At 43.3% G+C, this 19,006-nt stretch overlaps 1 protein-coding gene across 4 annotated transcripts in view; it reads left to right on the forward strand.

Moving 5' to 3' along the window:
- The window catches only part of LOC110498007 (UPF0606 protein KIAA1549), an 83,515-nt gene that overhangs the window by 33,359 nt on the left and 31,150 nt on the right, over positions 1-19,006 (forward strand). For 3 of the 4 annotated variants that reach the window (XM_036957279.2, XM_090209957.1, XM_090209966.1), the window contains exons 3-9: positions 5,710-7,923; positions 8,171-8,259; positions 9,504-9,663; positions 9,832-9,962; positions 15,715-15,895; positions 16,119-16,178; positions 16,355-16,500. In XM_036957279.2, coding sequence (XP_036813174.2) covers positions 5,710-7,923; positions 8,171-8,259; positions 9,504-9,663; positions 9,832-9,962; positions 15,715-15,895; positions 16,119-16,178; positions 16,355-16,500 — 2,981 coding nt within the window. The remainder of the gene's footprint in view (positions 1-5,709; positions 7,924-8,170; positions 8,260-9,503; positions 9,664-9,831; positions 9,963-15,714; positions 15,896-16,118; positions 16,179-16,354; positions 16,501-19,006) is intronic. The other variant, XM_090209949.1, reaches the window with a different exon arrangement.

Consider the following 19,006-nt stretch of genomic DNA (forward strand, 5'->3'; position numbering starts at 1 on the left):
TGAATCAAATCAGCAATGGTCCAAATAGTGATTGACAAAGTTCAGAGGTAGCCTTCATGTTTGGCTTTATGTTAGACTACTACTTCCATAAGACCTGCAACACAGTGAGCAATGTGCCTTTTTTACAGTAGTTACTCACCTCCACTGAACTTGTGCCTGAGAGCTAGGCTCAGTCATCCAGCAGGGACCCTGAGACCAGGCAGAGTAGTGCTGAATCATCTGCTTGCCTTTTGTGGTGCCTCAGCCTAGTAGCACAATGTCCTCATAGGCTCACTAGATCTTCCGTCCCAGCACCCATCAGCCAGCCACCCAGCCTCTTTATCTCTTGTGTCTTATTAATGGTCAGGAGGAGGAGGGTGGGGGAGTGTTACCCAGCTACTGGGCGTTCAAACGCTTGGCACGCTGTGACGCCATGTTGCGGTTTGCTAGCTAGTGTACACTGGAATATGCAGGCACTGGCAGTAGAGACTCATTTTCAGGAGGCCCAAGAAAAAGGAACATGTTGGCCTGATTAAGGTGCCCTATGATAGCATTTAGAATGTTTTCCTCTTAGGTGCAGCCAGCCGCTGTCTAGATCTAACATAGTGATTTGAATGGGAGCACTGAAGGAAAGCAGATGAGCTTTCCCGAAATAACCACTTGATTGAGTTCAAGTTCATCTCCACAAACAAGGTTCAAATGCATCATAGCCATTCTAGATGTCTGAGCAGCTGTGGTTATTCGGCTAGATCACTCAGTGGTTCTCGTAGTTTGGCCTGTATGATGATGTGTGTGTTGAAGAGTTTTCTTGTACAGCGCCTTCGGAAAGTGATGCTTGGCATTCAGGCCAAAGAATTTAATGTTGTTTTCATAAGATCGGAGAATCTTGTTTCTCATGGTCTGAGAATCTTTAGCTGCCTTTTGGAAAACTCCAAGCAGACCGTCATGTGCCTTTTTACTGAGGAGTGACATCCATCTACCATAAAGGCCTTATTGGTGGAGTGCTGCAGAGATGGTTGTCCTTCTAGAAGGTTCTCCCATCTCTACAGAGGAACTATTGGAGGTCTGTCAGAGTAACCATCGTCTTCTTGGTCACCTCCTTAGCCAAGGCCCTTCTGCCCCGATTGCTCAGTTTGGCCGGGCGGCCAGCTCTAGGAAGAGTCTTAATGGTTCTAAACTTCTTCAATTTAAGAATGATGGAGGGCTTCTGTGTTCCACCTTCACAGGTGGACTCCAATCAAGTTGTAGAAACATCAAGGATGATCAATGGAAACAGGAGGCACCTGAGATCAATTTAGAGTCTCATACAGTAGCAAAGGTTCGGAATTCTTATGTAAATAAGGTATTTCTGTTTTTATTTTTAATACATTTGCAAAAATGTTTAAATAACCTGTTTTCGGTTTGCCATTATGGGGTGTTGTGTGTTGATTGCTGAGGATTCATTTTTATTTAATACATTTTTGACTTATTCTAATGTAACAAAATGTCAAGGGGTCTTAATACTTTCCGAAGGCACTGTATATTTTCAGCTGGTACTGTGGTTGCTTGGATGTGCACAGAGAGCTCATACAGAGAGCAGACACATGGCAGGTGGTTACTGAGTCACTATGATGAGTCTGGTTGTGGCTGTGCTGCTAGCATTGCCTAGTCAGGCTCTGAACAGACCTTTTTTTCGAACATTTCTCTAAGCGTCCTCTCAAATTAAATTGTGGACAATAATTTCTCCATCTCACCTGACAGTTCATCTCAGTGTAAATACACCTGACACAGTATTCCTCCAGAAGGCTCATGTTGACAGTCTACGTCCTACAAGATAGCATCACATTTACCATTAGGTGGTCACCTCACTCAGCTGTCTGATCTGCCTAGTGGTCTGTGGTGGTTCATTTCTTTACTATCAAATGAGGAGAGACAAACTTCTCACACAAGTCAGAGTTATACTTAAACTAAATCTTTAATCACTTATTAATAAGGGAGCAGGTCAATGTTGTATTGAATCAATTGAGTAGTCTACGATAATGATGGCTGGTCAACGATTCACGCTCCGGTGATTTGTTGAGAGCCCCGTGACAAAAGTACAAAGGTATTTTATTGCCAAGATACACCCCTTTCAACCTACATGACGAACAACAGATGTATAGAATGGGTCACAAGGTTAAGATCTGTATTAAAGATACCTAGAATTCATAGCAGACAGTATCTGCTGTGTCAACAGTTTTCATTGTGTAGAGACCAGTGCCGTGCCCCCCAACTGCATACTGGAGCCCCATGTTGCCCTGGTACGGTATAGAACAGAAACATTAACTCATGCTCTGGAATGCTCTTTAGATTTGATCACCCAGAAGATGTTGTAAATCTCCTGTCAGTGTTATCTCCCAGAGGCCCATCCTGAGTAGAACACACACACACACAATAGTTATAAGAATCCTCTATTCTGTTGCATAAAACAACCATTTGATGCAATAAAAGTATTATAACATAATCTTGCAATTTTCCACCATAGGTCTGTCTATCTGACAACATAAACTGAGTGTACAAAACATTATGAACACCTGCTCTTTCGATGACAGAATGACCAGGTGAAAGCTATGATCCCTTACTGATGTCGCTTGTTAAATTCACTTTAAATCAGTGTAGATGAAGGGGAGAAGACAGGTTAAAGAAGGATTTTTAAGCATTGAGACAATTGAGACATGGTTTGTGTATGGGCTCCTGAGTGGTGCAGCGGTCTAAGGCACTTTATGTCAGTGTTAGAGGTGTCACTACCGATCCTGGTTCAATTCCAGGCTGTATCACAACCGGCTGTAATTGGGAGTCCCATAGGGTGGCGCACAATTGTCCAGTGTCGGGTGAGGTAGGCTGTTATTATAAATAAGAATTTGTTCTTAAATGACTTGCCTAGTTAAATAAAGGTACAATAAAATGTGTATGTGTGCTATTCAGAGGGTGAATGGGCAAGACAAAATATTCAAGTTCCTTTGAACTTATGCCAGGTGCATTGGTTTGTGTCAAGAACTGCAATGCTTCTGGGTTTTTCACACTCAACAGTTTATTGTGTGTATCATGAATGGTCCACCAACCAAAGGAAATCCAGCCATGAGTCAACATGGGCCAGCATCCATGTTGAACGCTTTCGACGCCTTGGAAAGGCCATCCCCCGATGAATTGAGTCTGTTCTGAGGGCAAACTCAATATTATGAAGGTGTTCTTTATGGTTTGTACACTCAGTGTATAGTTTCGCTTTCTGGTTCTCAAAGTTCCCTGATCCAACATTACCCAGAACAAGCCTTTGTTTGGACTTTAAGTGCGATGCTAATGGATTTATAGAATCAGAATATAAACTAGGCAAACTGATACAGCTCTTTGGAACCTAATTTGAAGGCTTACTGTGAATTATTCAAAGTGTTGTAGCGTGGCACCCATGGCTTCCTGGCAGCTCACACAGATCCTGCCCCGGAAGCGCACACACACACACACACACACACACACACGTCATGTGCGCACACACACAAGCACATACGCACGCACACACAGACAACACACGTGTATTCAACTCTAACTTGTGTAATCATGGCAGTTCCCAATTAGTCATGCATAATGCTTAAGTTATGCAAGAAGCAAATTACTTTAGAAAAAGGCAGTTGGCACTCTATCGTCTGGCAAGTGTGTCAGAAATGTACTCACTGCCTCAGCGAAGACATATTGGCCGTAACAGCACTGCAGTGCCTCACAAAACCCACCCTAAAAAATCATTAGAATTTGTAACTGTAGGTTTGTGAGGGCTTTTGTATAATAGCTACAATTGCTTGTTGGTGAGGTAGAATGGGGACATCCATCATTCCAAGGTCAAGCACCAGAACATTTTACAGTAGCTAGTTGTTCCTACTAGAGCGCTTCAGTCAGTAGCTCATTTTGGACCCTTAAGGTAGAATGTCCTAAGGTTTTTACTGTGGAACATATGGTCCCCATACATCTCAGTATCATCATCACACACGAAAGAAATGAGGCTATACACACACACATTGAATTATTGTACACACTAAAGGCATTATAGCACACCATCGCAAAATGTGCCCTGTGTAACCCATTTGTTACTGCTTAGGCTAAAGCTGTTCCATGATGTTTCTGGGGATTACTTTTATGTCATTTCTGTGGTCCACTTTGTGGCTGCATCCGTTCACTGAACACTGACTGTGTCTGTTTCGTTATTCAAAATACATTTTACAGCCACTTTGGCAAATGGTACTGCATTAGTTAGACTAGGCACTGTAGTGATCGTAGAAGTACACAAACACAATGTCACAGCCTATAAGTGGAATTGTAATGTTGGCTGGTGTGTTTTTGCACGTGGCCTACTTTGAGAAGGCTAGTTTTTCAGGCGATTCATAATTGATATGTTGGATTCACGTATCCATCTCAACCAAAATTCTAAGTTATAGAATAGGACTAAATCAAATATGATTTGATTGAGATGAAGATGTGAATCTAACATATTTCATTTATTTATTTGTAGACAAACTGGAATTAAGTCAGTGACACAGATGGAACTATCCAAGCAGAAGATACATCTCCTTAAAATGGTTATATATGTGGTTGTGTTGACAACCAAAGACAATGCAATGTCACTTTTGAAATTCAATAACTAGTGTATTAACTTGTGCACAAGTTAACAAATGATATGATGGATCAAAATCAACCAGAGCTTGAAACCCTCAGGCATATTAACCTAGTCATATTTTGTTGAATTCTGCGTTTAGTCTATTTTTTGTTGAATTCAAACAATTACTGTTGTTGACTTTGCAAATGCTACATAAGCCTAAATAACATCATTGATGATTGATAATATATGTTCGCATTTCATTTGCTCTGTTAAACCTACCTTTTGGAATGTATTCAATAGCAACAGTGAATTGATTTCGTTTAAGTGGAGCTCGTGCGGTTATTCTCACAATAGCACATTGGTAATAGTCAGTGACAAATATCATAGCTAAGCAGGTCTGGGTTTGGTTTAAACCTTGGATGGGAGACCTAAGGGTAGCTGTAGATAGATCAATTATCCAGTAGGAGGTGCTGCCCAGTCTAGTTTTGTTTCTGATAGTGGATATAAGTTTAAAGGTACAAATTCAACATATTTCATACACTGTTTTTCTATGTTGAAATTTGGTTACCATGATGACATAATTCTGTGGTGTAAATTTGACCCTCAAAACAACAGTTTACATTGATGAATTTTTCAAATGGAATGTGTTTTCTGCGTAGATTGCACGTCACAATACGTTAAAACAATGTTGATTCCACCAGTTTTTGCCCAGTGGGCTGCTACTCTAAAGGCTAAAGAGCCTGATAGAACGTATTTGAGACCTATCCTATTAATCAAATCAAATTGGATTTGTCACATGCGCCGAATACAACCTTACAGTGTCGTTTGATTTGATCATGCAATTTTGTTCAACATTTATAGCCTACTTTGTTCTTTGAAGAGTGATGGATGGCTTCCTTCTTGGTCATTTCCAAGGTTGTTGTCAGAACTCACTAAGCAAGAAAATGAAATAAAAAAAGGTTCACCATATAATAACAGCAATAACAAATCGTCAATGAGATCATATTTCTTTCTTAGTCAATTTGAAGAGCAGGCTATTTTCCACAGTACTCTAGGCGTCGCAATGATGATCAAATATTTCAGTGCAGTCTTAGTTCATGTTTGATATGTTGTTGTCATTTCTTTTTCAGTAGACTGGCCTCCGTTGGATCCCACCATGTTGGAAGAGTTTCAGGAAGAAGTACCAAGCTGGACTGAATCACCCTCAGCCTTATTAGTTTCACACACTGATGCCTCTGAGCACCTAGATGACACTACAACTATAGCTCTCCTTTCACCTGGTCCCCTACCACTTGAATCACCTTCTAGGTCTAGTGACCCCCTGTCCACTCCCCCTTTTAGCTCTTCGGAGCCTGAAATTGTCCTTCAGAAACACCCTGAAGGCCCAGCCCGACTCTCAAGGGACATGAAGCTCTCTGGGCCTATCTCAACCATGGCAGCTACCTCTTCAACCCTTGTTACAGTACCACACCAGAAGCTTCTCGGACCACAGTCCAACATATCCACAACACCCTTGAACTTCTCTACAGCCACCAGTGGGACTACGTCTCCACAGTTTATTGTCCCAAACTCTAATGAAAGAGCTTCAGATGAACCTCCATTATTACCCCCCATCAACCAGCAAGACCCATCAAAACAGAGAACTCCTGCACTTATGACATCACTTCCTGTTGGACCCCTCAACCTGCCTAGACTGCCTGTTGACAATCTGGCAGATGTAGCAGCCCTATCAGACCAAGCCAGCCCAGAGTCTAGACCTAATCCAGATGTGTCCCTGAGTTTAGGCGATCTCTCGCTGGATCACAGCGAGCCCTCCAGTAGATTAATCGATCTGGATCACCTGCGCCCCAGCAGTGAGCTCATGCAGAAGGATGATGCTGCCCAAGGTATTTACATGCTCCTGAAGCCATCGCCTGAAATGCAGCTGGCTCCCAGCTATGTGCCTTTCCTGAGCCCACAGACCACGTCCTCCTCAGCCGAGCCCACCATGGTCCCTACTGAGGACTTCTTCCCCACCAACACCATGGAGGTGGACTGGGGCTCCGGAGACCACCCGGAGACCGTGACCTATATGGGCTCGGAGGGCGACGACTTCTCCCTGGTCACCAACCTTCCCACGGACATGTACGACCTGGAGGACTCCAATGCGGAACGCTACGACACCTCCTTCCCCTCCAGGGTTGGCGTGTCCTTCTCCTCGATGCGTCACGTGACGTCTTCACTTAGTCTCACTACAACAGATCTCAGCTCTGGTGTTAGAAGTGTGGCCCCCACATATGTTCCTCCCTCTATCCATCCATATCCCAGTCACTCAATGCTAGCCTCAACACTAACACCTCAAGGTAGTCTACCAGAAGGTTCAGGCGTAGACTGGACAGATACCTTCACTGTTGAACCAACAGACCTTCTCCTACCAGACATGAACAGCCTGGAGTACTACACCATCCAGCTGACCAAGGATGACTCTGAAGAACACAGAGGCACCAATGTGACCACCACCTCCAGACATTTCTCCCTGATGTCCATCAGCACCATCCACATCATGGCCACCAGCACGTTAACTGAGGACCCCAGCCACATGCTCACAGCCTCCTATGGAGTGGAGGTCCAGCCTTCTGACAACACTACCTGGATTAAAGAGTCCTCTGATATATCTGGCTCAGAGCCTCTCAATACGACCACAGCAGACGCCACGGAGATGACTTCTCTGAATTTCTCAGTGTCGTTCCTGGAGCCTTCATTAGCGCCAACCCCCTCCATGGACCTGTCTTCCTCCCTGTGGGGTGTCACTGGTCAGGTGTTCTCCGGGGAATGGATTAGCCCTGTGGCCACCTCCAGTGTCGGACTGGACAGCAGCTCTGTATTAGTGTCTGTGCAGCCTAGTGCTATGGCCTCTGAGACAGACATCCAGTGGTATGTGTCCCCCACCGCCACAGAGACGGCCCTCCTCAGCACCTCTGTCGCCTTCACCCCAGTGCCTGGTCAAACAGAATTACCCCCCGATGTCACCTCAGGCCCCACAGAGCGAGCCACAAATGCCACCACATTTCCCCCGGTGTCAGTCATGGCTGACCAAGGTATTGATACGGATAGTCCTGTCACAGCAGTGACAAACGTCAGCCAGAGTACACTTAGCACCGTAGACACCCCCTCCACAACTGATCCTGCCACCACCACTACTACTACCACCACCATCACCACTAAGGCCTCTACAACCACTGCTCTGGCCACCACCACTACCACCACCACCCCCTTAAACATAACAACCACAAAAAGCCCGCCTACAACCATTGGCCGCCAGTACCTCTGTAATGTCTCCAAGCCTGTGTACTTTGTTAAAGTCGGTAAGTTGAATGATCTTTTTGTCGTGTTGATATACTTTTTTAATGACAGGAACATTGTGTGGGTTGTCAACTTGATCAATGCTACGAAGATATAATTGTCAACTCTGAAGTGTTATTCTTTCACTTTTCATATGAAAATCATGGTTTGTGATTTAATGTTTTGAAAATATTGTACACTTAATTAATCTATAACAAGATGTTCTCAATTAGACATGATAGAGATGAGATGTGCTTCCACCCTCTGCAGGTTTTCCCCCTGGAGCCACTGTTGGATATGCCAAATCCCAAATCCGAGACATACTGAAGACTGAATTCAATAAGTCAATTGAACTGCAGGTACATTATGATGGGGCACCATGGGCACCTTTTATTGGGATTTTAAACTTAACTTCAATAATTAATGTAATGGATAGAAATAACAGCAGCCTTTTTCTTTAGTCTTTATAAAGTTAATGTAACGGATTTCCTCCTCTTCGTCTGATGAGGAGTAAGGATCAGACCAAAGCGCAGCGTGGGAAGTGTTCATGATGATATTTAATTAAAACTCAGAACACTAAACAATAAATGACAATGTGAATTTACAAAACCGAAACAGTACCGTGTGGCCCAAACACTCACACGGAAACAAACACCCACAAACCAAAAGTGAAACCCAAGTGAAACCCAACACAAAAACCAACATAGAAAAACAAACAGACTGCCCACCCCAACTCACGCCCTGACCATACTAAAACAAATAATAAAATAACAGAACTATGGTCAGAACGTGACAGTTAAAGTTAACCTCTAAGTGCTGACACTGTTAGCTTTTCATTACATAGCTTACCCCCTAAAGAAACCTCTGAACAGCTGTTGTGCAACATGCTCTGAGTTTTAACCCTTTGGAGCCTAAGCTCTGTCTAAGCTGCGGGGGTGCTAAAATAACATATGGAATTATTTTAAGATAGTAATACCAAGGAATATTTAGCTATTTGATTTAGAATTTTTTTATTAGAACATTATTGGGTGAAACATTGATTTTGGCATTACTGCTATTAGCCAATAGAAACGCATTGAATAACAGATTCCCTACATGGAACAACAGATAGTCACCAATAAATTTAAAGGAAGTTTGTTCTGAAGTGTCTGTCCTATGTCTGAGAGATATAAGAAAGATCAGGAAACATTTTTTAAACATTTATCCCCTTATTTTAAGCACTAAACTATTTCTGTACCAGTCAAAGGTTTGGACACCTACTCATTCAAGGGTTTTTCTTATTTTTTTTTTATTATTTTCTACATTGTAGAATAATAGTGAAGACATCAAAACTATGAAATAACACATGGAATCATGTAGTAACCAAAAAAGTCAACAAATCAAAATATATCTTATATTTGAGATTCTTCAAAGTAGCCACCCTTAGCCTGATGAATAAGATATATTCAACTGCATTTGGAGGATGGTAGATATTGAAAGTAAGACAAAAAGACAGTTGAATTGAAAGACTTCAAATACAGCCCATCTAAACTAAACTAGATGAGTAACTATTATTTGCAATGAAGAGAAGTTATAATTGTGTATTTTCTGTGTCTTGGTAAAGGTTGCTAAGAGCCCTCCAGACTTTGTGTTCCGGGCAGTGTCGGGTCCCGTGGTGTTCACAGCCATATCTGTCATCAACGCCCTGCGCCAGTCAGGCCGACGCTTCCAGCCCATCTCACACTACTGGAAGGTACCAGACCACCAGTACCAAGTCCACTCAGGTAAGAGCACTGTTCTGTGTGGAACTATACAAGCCACTTCTGAAATAGAGATTTTAATAGTGCCTCCCCAGTAGAATGGTATGCCAGTTTTTTGTTTGGGTCTTCTGCGCTGTGCAGGATGTGTTTGAATGTTTAGACTTAACCTTGCCCTTCTGTTTCCCTGTCCAGTGCTGCAGTTTGTGCCCAGCCACGTCGACGTGCGAGTCTGCAACTTCAGCGAGCGCATTGAGAAAGGCCTTACCATGGCATACGCCGAAGTGCGCCGACGCGCACAGGAGTCCACCAACTTCACTGTGCACGTAAGTGGAGACCTACTGAAAACACTGTAGCACTCCAGTCAACTAAAATAGAGCTTCTCCTAATGCTCTGTTTTCATTACCAGTCACTTACTCCTTCCTTGGATTTCACCCCCACTTGTGATGATCATCTGGAATCACCCCTAATCACAACCCATTTATATCAGAAGCACTTAGCTCACACATTTATTATTACTAAAATATCACTGGCCGTGTCGCTGTGCTCTCCCTGCTAGAACTCTCTAAGAGCAGCGTCTGCTGAAATAAATCGGGAAGTGGAAAGAAAGAAAAGCTCCTCAAGAGAGTCGGTTGGCCAGGAAAGTTCGAAACTAATTGGGTTACTGTGTGTGAATGCAGCAGCAGTAGTGGCTTGCTTTGGATTTGGGAGAGAAAAGAAGCAGGATCTGCTTGACTTAATTGTAATTGTTGAGGCTTGGGGAGTGACAGGGAGTAATGGCTTAAATGTGTGGTTTGTGAAATTGTGTGTGCTGCGGTAATACAACCTAAGTGCTGGTCTCAGCATACAAGTCTGTTTAGATCAGTGGTCACTCATTCAAGACCAAAATTATCAGCATAGGTTTATTGATTCAGGTTCTTGCAGAGGTTTTCCACTAATTAAGTTGAGAAAGTGCTTTTTGTCTGTTCATGTTTGACGTTCTTGAACGTAGCAAGCGAGAAGGATATGGAGAGTGTTCAGACATAGATTTCATACTCAGTCAATGAAGGGATTATACTGGGAATTACATTCATATCTGGAAAAGGCCATTTAAATTATGGCAGTTCATTTTATTTTCAATTCCCTTTCTATTTCAATTCCACAAATTAATTGAAATCAATTTGGCCCAAGCTCTTCTGCTGCATCACACTGTATGCTCACATGTGGTTTTATTGGTGACAGGGTTTGTTGTGCCGTCTCTTTTGACCATTTACTGAACTTTTGAAATCCATCACCAGCTCAAAGACATTGTGGGCTCTATTTCTATCAGCTCGCTTGCTCTGAGGTGGGAGGGGTGGAAATATTGGAGGTATGTTCTAAAAAACATACGCCAATATGCCAATTTCAGTAAATGCAACTAGGGATATTTAAGACTGACCAAAGCTGGTCTTAGCGGGAACGCAATTGGCTATGGCATTGGTTTTGCCAGCAGAGGCGCACACAGTAGCCTTATGTACATCACCAATGTTTTATTAAAATATCACAAGTAGCAAAACAATCAACAGACGTTTCCCTTTTTAAAATTGACATTGGACATCTTTGTCTAGCTTCTGTGAAACATTTGGACTTATTATTTGCGATGCCCGTTGAATGAAATGTTTCAGTGTCTGTAGGAAGCCTGTTTAAGAACATTAAGTTAATTAAAAAGACTGCTTATTGTTCTTCATTTATGATTTATTTAAAAAAAATGTGTCTTCCACTTTTCTCTGTTGGACCTAACTGTTATATCACGGGAATTCAGATCGCTGTCCGTGGGCTGAATCAGTTTGTTTGTTTACCTTTCACTTGGCAAAGTCACTATTGGCCATATCAGCGGCGATGGTAGGCTGTAGCTTTATATATTTGGGAGCAGTAACGGTGAGTGGACATTCCACTAGCGATTAGAGCATTGAAATTGCTTTATAAAGGGGCACAAGACAGGGATGTTCTCTCTCCCACTTCTGTTTGCACTGTCAATTGAACAACTTGCAAAAATAATTAGACAGGACCCAAATGTAACTAGGTATCAGTGTTGGTAAACATGAATATAAACTAAACTTATTGCAGATGATCTCCTGATATACTTGACCAATATTGAAAACTCAATGCCCCCATCGCTAAAAATATATCTATTATATATTCTAAAATCTCAGGATCTGAAATTAACGTGTAAAAAAATGAAATAATGGCAATAGGAAAAATAATGACTCATGATATACAGCAATCCTTTAAGTGGACCACAAAAAATATAAAATACTTAGGATGCTCAATAAGTGACAAAGCAAGTCTGTATGTTTCAAGTCTGTATGTAGGCAGCAGCCTCTCTGTGTTAGTGATGGCTGTTTAACAGTCTGATGGACCAGCTTTGATGCACCTGTACTGACCTCACTTTCTGGATGGTAGTGGGGTGAACAGGCAGTGACTCGGGTGGTTGTTGTCCTTGATGATCTTTTTGGCATTCCTGTGACATTGTGTGCTGTAGGTGTCCTGGAGGGCAGGTAGTTTTCCCCAGGTGATGCGGTGTTGTGCAGTTGCCGTACCAGGCGGTGATGCAGCCCGACAGGATGCTCTCAATTGTGCATCTGTAAAAGATTGTGAGGGTTTTAGGTGACAAGCCAAATGTCTTCAGCCTCCTGAGGTTGAGAGGTGCAGTTTGTCCATGATGTGTACGCTGGGGAACTTAAAGCTTTCCACCTTCTCCACTGCTGTCCCATCGATGTGGATAGGGGGGTGCTCCCTCTGCTGTTTCCTGAAGTCTACGATCATCTCCTTTGTTTTGTTGACGTTGAGTGAGAGGTTATTTTGCTGACACCACACTCCGAGTGCCCTCACCTCCTCCCTGTAGACTGTCTCGTTGTTGTTGGTAATCAAGCCTACTACTGTTGTGTCGTCTGCAAACTTGATGATTGAGTTGGAGCCGTGCATGGTCACGCAATCATGGGTGAACAGGGAGTACAGGAGGGGGCTGAGCCCGCACCCTTGTGGGGCCCCAGTGTTGAGGATCAGCGAAGTGGAGATGTTGTTTTCTACCTTCACCACCTGGGGGCGGCCCGTCAGGAAGTCCAGGACCCAATTGCACAGGGCGGGGTTGAGACCCAGGGCCTCAAGCTTAATGATGAGCTTGGAGGGTACCATGGTGTTGAAGGCTGAGCTATAGTCAATGAACAGCATTCTTACATAGGTATTCCTCTTGTCCAGATGGGATAGGGCAGTGTGCAGTGTTATGGCAATTGCATCGAGTGTGGATCTATTGGGGCGGTAAGCAAATTGAAGTGGGTCTTGGGTGAATGGTAAGGTAGAGGTGATATGATCCTTGACTAGCCTCTCAATGCACTTCATGATGACAGAAGTGAGTGCTATGGGGCAATAGTCATTTAGTCCAGTTACCTTTGCCTTCTTGGGTACATGAACAATGGTGGACATCTTGAAGCTTGTGGGGACAGCAGACTGGGATAGGGAGAGATTGAATATGTCTGTAAACACACCACCCAGCTGGTCTGCGCATGCTCTGAGGACGCGTCTAGGGATGCTGTCTGAGCCGGCAGCTTTGCGAGGCAGTTACCCCACTGAAGACATTCTTTAAAAAAGTATACTTGCGCATAACAGACTTTATATGGGTAAATAAAACTTATAGAACATCTTCCTAAGTCTGAGAGTGGTTTTAACTTTCCAGACTGGGAATTGTATCAACCCGCCAGCCACTCAGGGCTTTTACTTGAGACATATAGTTAAATGCACTAAAGAGGAAAAATGGGTACCTTTTGAAGATGCTCATCCCCAGAACCTTTTCACGTGGATAAAGCTAAGAACATTAACAATTTCATAGTTAAGAACACTATAACAATATGTGAGAAAATAAAACGTATTCTACAAGAACCAAAACAACTCCCTAAAAACAGCATGGAACAATCCTTGGATAGCTTTTCAGAACTCCCCGATTTTAAATTGGTCCACATGGAAATCTATGGGCATAGAAACTGTAAATTACTTGGTAATAGGAAGTAAATGTATTTCCATGACAGAATTAAAAAGCCATTTTGGACTGACAAATGTAAATATTTTCAAATACATGCAACTTAAAAGTTTAATATCACGAAATGTCGATTTTAAATATTTTGGACATAAAAGCAATCTTGAGGGAATCCTAATTTGAGCCAGAAAATGATATTCATATGATAGCTAAGATAAACAAAACCTTGCAGATAGCCTATCCAACTGACAACCTCTTAGAAAAAATATTAACTATTGGAATTAAGACTTTAAAATAACTGATATTGACATTGGAACATATATTATATACAAAAATATGTAGACACTCCTTCAAATCATTGGCAGTAGAATGGCCCTACTGAAGACCTCAGTGACTTTCAACGTGGCACCGTCATTGGATGCCACCTTTCCAACAAGTCAGTTGGTAAAATATCTGCCCTGCTAAAGCTGCCCCGGTCAACTGTAAGTGCTGTTATTGTGAAGTGGAAATGTCTAGGAGCAACAACAGCTCAGCCGGGAAGTGGTAGGCCACACAAGCTCACGTAACGGGATTGCCATGTGTTGAAGCGCGTAGCGCTTAAAAACCGTCTGTCCTCGGTTGCAACACTCACTACCGAGTTCCAAACGGTCTTTGGAATTTTTTATTTGACCTTTATTTAACTTGGCAAGTCAGTTAAGAACAAATTCTTATTTACAATGACGGCCGACCCCGGCCAAATCCTAACCTGACAACGCTGGGCCAATTGTGCGCCACCCTAAGGAACCCTCAATCACCCGGTGATACAGCCTGGAATCGAACCAGGGTCTGTAGTGACACCTCTAGCACAGAGATGCAGTGCCTTAGACCGCTGCACTACTCGGGAGCCCACAAACACAATGTCGGCACAATAACTGTTCGTCGGGAGCTTCATGAAATCGGTTTCCATGGCCAAGCAGCCACAGACAAGCCTAAGATCACCATGCGTAATCCCAAGCGTCGGCTGGAGTGGTGTAAAGCTCGCCGCCATTGGACTCAGGAGCAGTGGAAACGTGTTCTCTGGAGTGGTGAATCGCATTTCACCATCTAGCAGTCTGACAGAGAATCTGGGTTTGGCGGATGCCAGGAGAAAACTACCTACAGGAATGCATAGTGTCAACTGTAAAGTTTGGTGGAGGAGGAATAATGTTCTGGGGTTTTTCATGGTTCCTTAGTTTCAGTGAAGGGAAATATTAACGGTACAGCATACAATGACATTCTAGATGATTCTGTGCTTCCAACTTTGTAGCAACAGTTTGGGGGTGGACCTTTCCTGTTTCAGCGAGGTCCATACAGAATCGCTGTGAAAGAGCAATGTTAGCAGATTCTGCAGCACAATAGCATAGTGTGTGAAACTAGCAATGACTCAATGGTCCATGCCTTCTGGGAATGCTATGGATACCAGGGATTATGGGCGGAGTTGGAAAGTTGGCTGTCAGAAGTATTACAATGTAAATGTACTTTTAATCAGTCTGTCTGCATATTTCAAGACATGGCATTTGAGAGTGCAGTGAGATACCCGATGGGTTGGATGATACTTTTCCCGTCAATCATCTTGTTTGTGTATATTTTGTATTGTTTGAAAATACATAAAATCTTGCAAAAGTGCTAACAATATATTTCCATATTGAAGCCGTGCAGTTACTGTTCAAAAACATGTTCAACATATTTATCCAATATGGGATAGGCTTACATTTGATTTAGTTTCTGTACGCTATTTACTAAACTAAGCTTTAACGGACTAACATTCAAATTGGAGTTGATGACAATGCAATACATAAAATACCACACAACCACATATTTAGCCAATGGGACACATTCTGATTGGCCAGTGAGGGGTCAAGCCTCGACACACCCTCAACTTGTTAATTCATCAAAACCCAGCCCTTTCGCGCCACCGCCAGCTACTGTGCCCATAATTCTGGTTGTGAAAATACCCAAAATATTTATGACACACACCCCAACGTGTAGTGCTGCCGCAAGCGCTTAGATTTACCATTGCGTTATGTTTGTTAAAATAGAGTCCTGTATGTACGTATTAAATATTTTCCTAGATTGTGAACATCACCATGAATCAGCCCAGGAGTCAGCAGAGGGAGCCAGTGGACGTGACCTTCGCTGTGCGCGATGCCGTCGGCTACCTGAAGGGGTCAGAGGTCAGCAACCACCTGAGGCTGCTCAACATGGTGGAGTTCAGCTACTACCTGGGCTTTCCTGTGTTGCAGATCGCCGAACGTGAGTCCATTACCATACTGTCTAATGGATTGGGATTTTATGCCAACTGTCTAATGGATTGGGATTTTATGCCAAGCACCCCTACTGGGATGTTGCCTTGGGGAAATACATGTATTCTATTAATCAATCTGCTTTACCTTCTAAGGACCTCTTTTATACCTCAGTAGGAATATTTTTAGGTTGTCTGTACTTTCCTTATTTCCCTAACTTCTTTTCCCAATAGCTTTTCACTACCCAGAGTTGAACACCACCCAGTTGCTTCGCTCGTCTTGGGTTAGAACAGGTATGCTTCCCCTTGTCAACACATCTGACTTTAAGTATTCCACCCAATCTAAATCTCAACTGCAGCTAGAGGATGGATACACATTCAGGGCCTATGTTCTGGCTGTGTGATAGGCAATGTATTGGCTCTGTATTGCCTGTCCTGTGTGATATCATAACCATCTGTTTCCTGTCCAGTGATGCTGGGTGTCCTGGACCAGGGGGTGGACGGGCGGACCTTCCAGGCCAAGATGGAGCGTCGTGTGGCCCTGCTGCTGGGAGAGGTTCTGAGGGCAGACAGGCGTAACAAGAGGGCCACCAGTGTGGCCAACCACAGTGTTCAGGTAACCACATCAGAGACACTGTACTATACTGAGAATCATCTTAGAATTCTCGTGCTGTGCTTGACTATAGCGCTTAAGTACAGCAAATACAACTCTCACCCTGTGGTAATAACCCCTAGGCAAGGCTGCCATAGCCACTGTGTTACTAAAGAGAGTAAGCCCGAGTCATCACCAGAAAAACAACCTGGGTTTCCTCAACCAGCCACTAACCCACATCCAGTCTCCAGGTTTATTAGAGTGGAATGATGAACAGTGTGTGGCCCCACATGAACCACACCCTTTCTCACACACACACACACACACACACACACACACACACACACACACACACACACACACATACACACACCTCCATATCCCACTCTCTCTGGCTGTGGACTTTCACAGGTGATGCCAGCGTACTGATTCTGTCAAGTCAAACTACAGCTTCTATGTGAGAGGCTGAGAGAGGCAGCAGGGTTTTAGTGATCACAAGAAGCAGAGTAGACAGTCTCACTGTGTTATTTAGAGCCAGACACAAACATTGAAGACAGTCCTTGAAATGCAAAAAGAAAGAGCTCAGAGCACTCTAATATGACGTTCTTTTCAAGGCTAAAAACAGAAGAGCACCATCATTACAGTCGTGGCCAAAAGTTTTGAGAATGACACAAATGTTAATTTCCACAAAGTTTGCTGCTTCAGTGTCTTTAGATATTTTTTTCGGACGTTATTATGGAATATACTGAAGTATAATTACAAGCATTTCATAAGTGTCAAAGGCTTTTATTGACAATTACATGAAGTTGATGCAAAGAGTCAATATTTGCAGTGTTGACCCTTCTTTTTCAAGACCTCTGCAATCCGCCCTGGCATGCTGTCAATTAACTTCTAGGCAACATCCTGACTGATGGCAGCCCATTCTTGCATAATCAATGCTTGGATTTTATCAGAATTTGTGGGTTTTTGTTTGTCCACCCGCCTCTTGAGTATTGAGTTCTCAATGGCATTAATGTCTGGGGAGTTTCCTGGTCATGGACCCAAAATATCGATGTTTTGTTCCCCGCGCCACTTAGTTATCACTTTTTCCTTATGGCAAGGTGCTCCATCATGCTGGAAAGGCATTATTCGTCACCAAACTGTTCCTGGATGGCTGTGTTCTTAGGCAAAATTGTGAGTGAACCCACTCCCTTGGCTGAGAAGCAACCCCACACATGAATGGTCTCAGGATGCTTTACCGTTGGCATGACACAGGACGGATGGTAGCGCTCACCTTGTCTTCTCCGGACAAGCTTTTTTCCCAGATGCCCCAAACAATCGGAAAGGGCACTCATCAGAGAAAATGACTTTACCTCAGTCCTCAGCACTCCAATCCCTGTACCTTTTGCAGAATATCAGTCTGTCCCTGATGTTTTTCCTGGGGAGAAGTGGCTTCTTTGCTGCCCTTCTTGACACCAGGCCATCCTCCAAAAGCCGATGCACTCACACCTGTCTGCTGCCATTCCTGAGCAAGCTCTCTACTGGCGGTGCCCTGATCCCGCAGCTGAATCAACTTTAGGAGACGGTCCTGGCGCTTGCTGGACTTTCTTGGGTGCCCTGAAGCCTTCTTCACAACAATTGAACCGCTCTCCTTGAAGTTCTTGATGATCCGATAAATGGTTGATTTAGGTGCAATCTTACTGGCAGCAATATCCTTGCCTGTGAAGCCCTTTTTGTGCAAAGCAATGATGACTGCACGTGTTTCCTTGCAGGTAACCATGGTTGACAGAGGAAGAACAATGATTCCAAGCCCCACCCTCCTTTTGAAGCTTCCAGTCTGTTATTCAAACTCAATCAGCATGACAGAGTGATCTCCAGCCTTGTCCTCGTCAACACTCACACCTGTGTTAATGAGTGAATCACTGACATGATGTCAGCTGGTCCTTTTGTGCTGAAATGCAGTAGACATGTTTTTGGGGGATTCAAAGAGGGACTTTGCAATTCATCTGATCACTCTTCATAACATTCGGGAGTATATGCAAATTTCCATCTTACAAACTGAGGCAGCAGACTTTGTGAAAAGGAAGTAGAATGCCATTTGCCGAGACCTATTAGAATTCCACCAATAGAACCACACAGTGGGTGTGTCATAATACCCATAAAACCTAGCGGTCAAACGGGGAAATGGTTCCAATAGTTCCACCATTTATTTTTCCCATTGGTGATTTTAGAAAAACTTTAAAAAGGGCTGTGTTTTGTGTAGGCTTACACTGGCGTGACGTTTTGATATCAATATATTCGGCTCTATTTACTCTCAGAATCGAAAATGGTAATTAGCATCAAAGTAGACATAATGCGATCCCTGCAAGCTCCGGCACGTCATCTCTAGCTGACACCTTTGCGAACAGGTATTGTGTCAATTTAGAACTTGCACAAGACAGTTCTCAGAATTGTACATTTAAAGATATGTTGCCAATTTATTATTTATGACTTTTAGCTAACATTAGATCCAGAGATTCTTACCTTTGCCTCGATTCGTCATCTCGCCCAG

This window comes from Oncorhynchus mykiss, chromosome 2, assembly GCF_057628025.1.
Source record: "Oncorhynchus mykiss isolate SJ-2025 chromosome 2, ASM5762802v1, whole genome shotgun sequence".
NCBI classification, from domain to species: Eukaryota; Metazoa; Chordata; class Actinopteri; order Salmoniformes; family Salmonidae; genus Oncorhynchus; species Oncorhynchus mykiss.